This window comes from Carlito syrichta, unplaced genomic scaffold (genome assembly GCF_000164805.1).
Source record: "Carlito syrichta isolate Samal-C Ts95f unplaced genomic scaffold, Tarsius_syrichta-2.0.1 Scaffold111640, whole genome shotgun sequence".
NCBI classification, from domain to species: Eukaryota; Metazoa; Chordata; class Mammalia; order Primates; family Tarsiidae; genus Carlito; species Carlito syrichta.
In genome coordinates, this window is record NW_007055736.1 from 87,442 (window position 1) to 91,469 (window position 4,028).

The following is a 4,028-nucleotide window of genomic DNA, read 5'->3' on the forward strand; positions in this document are numbered from 1 at the left end:
CCGTGGGCGCTGCCACGAGGGGCGGGCGGGATTTCACTCTGCCCGTGGCCGAGGCACACCCTGCGGCCGGCACCATGCGTCCCTTGAGGGCGGGTCCTGGCTGTGGTGAACGGCGCCACGGTGACCTCGGGTGCAGACGCCTCTCCGACACACCGACCTCCTTTCTCCTGGGCACGCACCGGCCGAGGGTCCCGAGAGCCCCCTTTCCAGCGTCTTGAGGGACCGCCGCTCTCTTTTCCCTGGTGGCCGAGCTCATTTGCCCTCCCAGCCACAGGGTCCGAGGCTTCCCTTTTCTCCGCATCCTCACCAGCTCGTCTCTTTGACAGAAGGCATTTGGTGGCCTTGGGCTGCGTGTCTCTGATGATCAGGGATGTTAGCCATTTGCATGCCTTCTTTTGAGAAATGTCTGTTCGCCGAAACTTTTTTTGAGTTGGGATCTCCTTCTGTCGCCCAGGCCGGAGTGCCGAGGCACGATCACGGCCACCACAGCCCCACCTCCTGGGCTCAGGCAATCCTCCCGCCTCAGCCTCCCGAGTAGCTGGGACTACAGGTGCGTGCCACCACGCCCGGCTAATTTTGTATGATTACACTTTTAGGTGTTTCAGTCCACTGCTGTTACTTATCTTCTTCTCAGTGGTCGCATTGTCACGTTTGGGCTGGGTCCTTCCGTCGTGGCCTAGTCGGCACCAGTGGCTTCTGCGCTGCTTCGTCTGAAAAGATGTCAGGCTAGTCGTCCAGCTTTCCTGTTCCAGGCCTGAAGCAGCCCTTTTTTCAGAGGGGCCCTGGTCTCGTTTACTGGGAGGTTGTTTCGCATTCTCCTTCGTGGATCTGTCATTAAAGTAGCAAGAGGCGTTTGTTGTTGGCTCTCCCGTGACGAACGATGGCCCGTGCCGTGGTGGTCACTCTGCGCTGACAGCGTCTCTGCTCTCCGACAGGGCTGGCGAGCGAGCCGTTCTCCTGGGAGGACTCCTCGTCGTCTGGGCTGGCTTCTTCATCCTGCTCCCGTGGGGAAGCCGGTTCCCCATGGTTCAGTGGGAAGGTAGGCCGCACGGAATTCGGTCAGGCTGGCCCGCTGTTGTCTGGGTGAGGCTCACGCCCGTCCGCCCTGTCTTCCAGACCTGCATAACGGCTCAGCCCCCGGCCCTACGTTTGGGGAGGCTGCCCTCGGCCTCTGGAAGGCTCCCGGAGACCACAGCGAAGCGCCCACCGGCTGCCCCCTCGTGCAGGCCTGGTGCCGCTACACCCCCGTGGTCCACCTGGCGCAGTTCCTCACGGCGGCCGTGCTCATCGGGGTGGGCTACCCGGCCTGCAACGCCATGTCCTACACGCTGTACTCGAAGATCCTGGGGCCGCAGCCACAGGTGAGCAGGGACCCTGACGCCGCAGCCACAGGAAGCACTCTTGCGAGCACCCACATGTCCTGCCCCCGTTCTCTGTTTTTACACCCTGATTGGGGTTTGCTTTTTTTTTAATCACTTTCAGCATTTTATCTTACTTTTCTCAGAGGCAGGGTCTCACTCTGCTGTCCAGGGTGGAGTGCAGTGGCGTGATTAGAGCTCACTGTAGTAGCCTCCAACTGCTGGGCTCAGTGATCTTCCTGCCTCAGCCTCCCAAGTTCCTGGGAATACAGGTGTGCACCATGACGCCAGCTGAGGTTTTGGTAGAGATGGGGGTCTCGCCATGTGGCCCAGGCTGGTCTTCAACACTTGGCCTCAAGCGATGCTCCCCCCTTGACCTTGCAAAGTGCTGGGATTCCTACTTTACTCTTTTGTAACGTGATTTTTTAAAAATGTAGCAATGTGTTGTAAACATTCTTTCATGCTGTTTAATTTTCTTTTTGAGAATCGTACTTAATGGAAATATTATATTGTTTCACGTTCCTACCATTATTTATCCATATTCATTCTCCTGTTATTCTACATTAGATAATTTCCAGGTTTTGCTTCTAACTCTCCTTTTTCGTAGCAATTACTTAAAAGGCCACGAAAAGCCAAGAGTGGCACCGTGTGCCTGTAATCCTGGCACTTTGGGGGTTTTTTTGCTTTTTGTTTTTTAAAACTTTATTTCACATTAAACATGTGGGGTACAATTCAGGATTAGGTCTGCAAGTGGACATCATACAGGAAAAGTGTGGGCCTCCCTTTGGTCCCCACTTCACCTGGTTTGAGATCAGGTACGATCCCAGCACTTTGGGAGGCCAAGGCAGGAGGACTGCTTTAGGCCAGGAGTCTAAGACCAGCCTGAACAGCATAGCAAGACCTCTTCTGTACCAAAAATTTTGAAAGTTGGCCACGCATGGTAGTGTGCACCTGTAGTCCCAGTTACTCGAGAGGCTGAGGCGGGAGGATAGCTTGAACCCAGCGGTACAAGGCTGCAGCGAGCCATGATTGTGCCACTGAACTCCAGCCTGGGTGACAGAGTGAGAGTTCATCTCTCTAAAAAAAAAAAAAAATTCAGTGTCTACACATTAAAAATATTATCTTCCTCTTTAGAAATTAAGCAGATAGCGTACAATGTTCAAAGCAGAAATTAGTGTTTATTGAAACAAGGCAAAGAGGAAAAAAAATTAATGCCTGTGTTTTCAAGCTATAAAGAATTGGTAAATCATTTAGGTAATACTTTCTCTGTTTGCTTTAGCCCAGTGAATTGTATTTTCTTTTTTTTTTTTTGAGTCAGAGTTCTACTCTGTCTCCCAGGCTGGAGTACAGGAGCAAGCTCATGACCACCGCAGCCTCAACCTGCTGGGCTCAGTGGATCCTTACACCTCCACCTTACAAGCAGCTAGAACCACAGGCATGCACTGGCATGCCCCGCTAATTTTTTGGATTCATTGTGGAGACGAGGTCTCATCGTGCTGACCAGGCTGATCTTGAACCATGGGCTCAGGCAGTCCTCTCGCCTTGGCCTCCCAAAGTGCTGGGTTGACAGGCGTGGGCCACTGCGCCCGACTGATTATATTTTCGATTTTTCAAAAGTTCAGAATGAAAGCATACTAACTACAAAAGCAATTAGTGGCACAGTGCAAGTCCTTGATGGACATGCATGACAGGACATGGAGATCCCCCAGCCCCCGCGCCAGTGGGCCGGGAGCTGCCAGCCGCATCTCTATGGGTAGTCAAGCGATCATACCCATGTCTTCTTTTTATTTTTATTTATTTATTTATTTTTGAGTTGGAGTCTCACTCTGTTGCCCAGACTGGAGTGCAGTGGCTGCTCCCGGCCACCGCAGCCTCGGCCTGCTGGGCTCCGGCCATCCTTCCACCTCAGCCTTCCCAGTAGCTGGAACTCAGGCGCGCGCTACCATGCCCGACTGATTTTTTGATTTATTGTAGAGACGAGGTCTTGCCAACTTGCCCGGGCGGGTCTCGACCCCGCGGGCTCAAGCAGTCCACTCACCTCAGCCTCCCAAGGCGCGGGATTACAGGCTGAGCCACTGAGCCCGGTGGTCCATGTCTTCTTTTTAAAGATAAAACATTATATCACATGAATATGTGTTTTTGCATCCTAGTGTTGTTTTGACTTGATATGTTATAACTTTCTTTCCATGTCCATGCATTTTTTTTAGTAGGATCTCACTCTTGCCCAGGCTGGAGTGCAGTGGCACAGGCCCAGCTCACCACAGCCTCAGCCTCCCGGGCTCAGGCGATCCTCTCGCCTCAGCCTCCTGAGCAGTGGGACCACAGGCACCTGCCGCCACGTCTGGCTCATGTTTGCAATCTTTTTGGCCAAGGCGAGTTCTTGCTCTGTTGCAGTCCCCCAGTTCTGAGATGACACGTGAGCCACCGAGCCACCAGGCCTGCCTCTTTTTTATTCTACGATCCCACCCCATACGACTCTTTATTCTTTTGAAAGCTGCTTTGCATTCCAGGCTTCAAGTTGAGCACAACCCACTGACTTGGCCGACCCTCGGTGTCTGGGCTGTTTTCACCTTGGGGCTGTTAACGCTCATGCTTTTCCAGCCCTTGAGCCAAGAGGAAAAAAGTCGTCCCCCTTCCCGCCATCCAGCAGACGGAGGCCGTGGCTCTGGG

At 53.3% G+C, this 4,028-nt stretch overlaps 1 protein-coding gene across 1 annotated transcript in view; it reads left to right on the forward strand.

The window, feature by feature from the left end:
- MFSD8 (major facilitator superfamily domain containing 8) overlaps nucleotides 1-4,028 on the forward strand; it is a gene marked incomplete at its 3' end in the record, with an annotated part of 25,173 nt that overhangs the window by 19,647 nt on the left and 1,498 nt on the right. Inside the window, exons 9-10 of the mRNA XM_008070505.2 lie at nucleotides 936-1,039; nucleotides 1,117-1,361. Of these exons, the coding sequence (XP_008068696.2) occupies nucleotides 936-1,039; nucleotides 1,117-1,361 (349 nt within the window). The remainder of the gene's footprint in view (nucleotides 1-935; nucleotides 1,040-1,116; nucleotides 1,362-4,028) is intronic.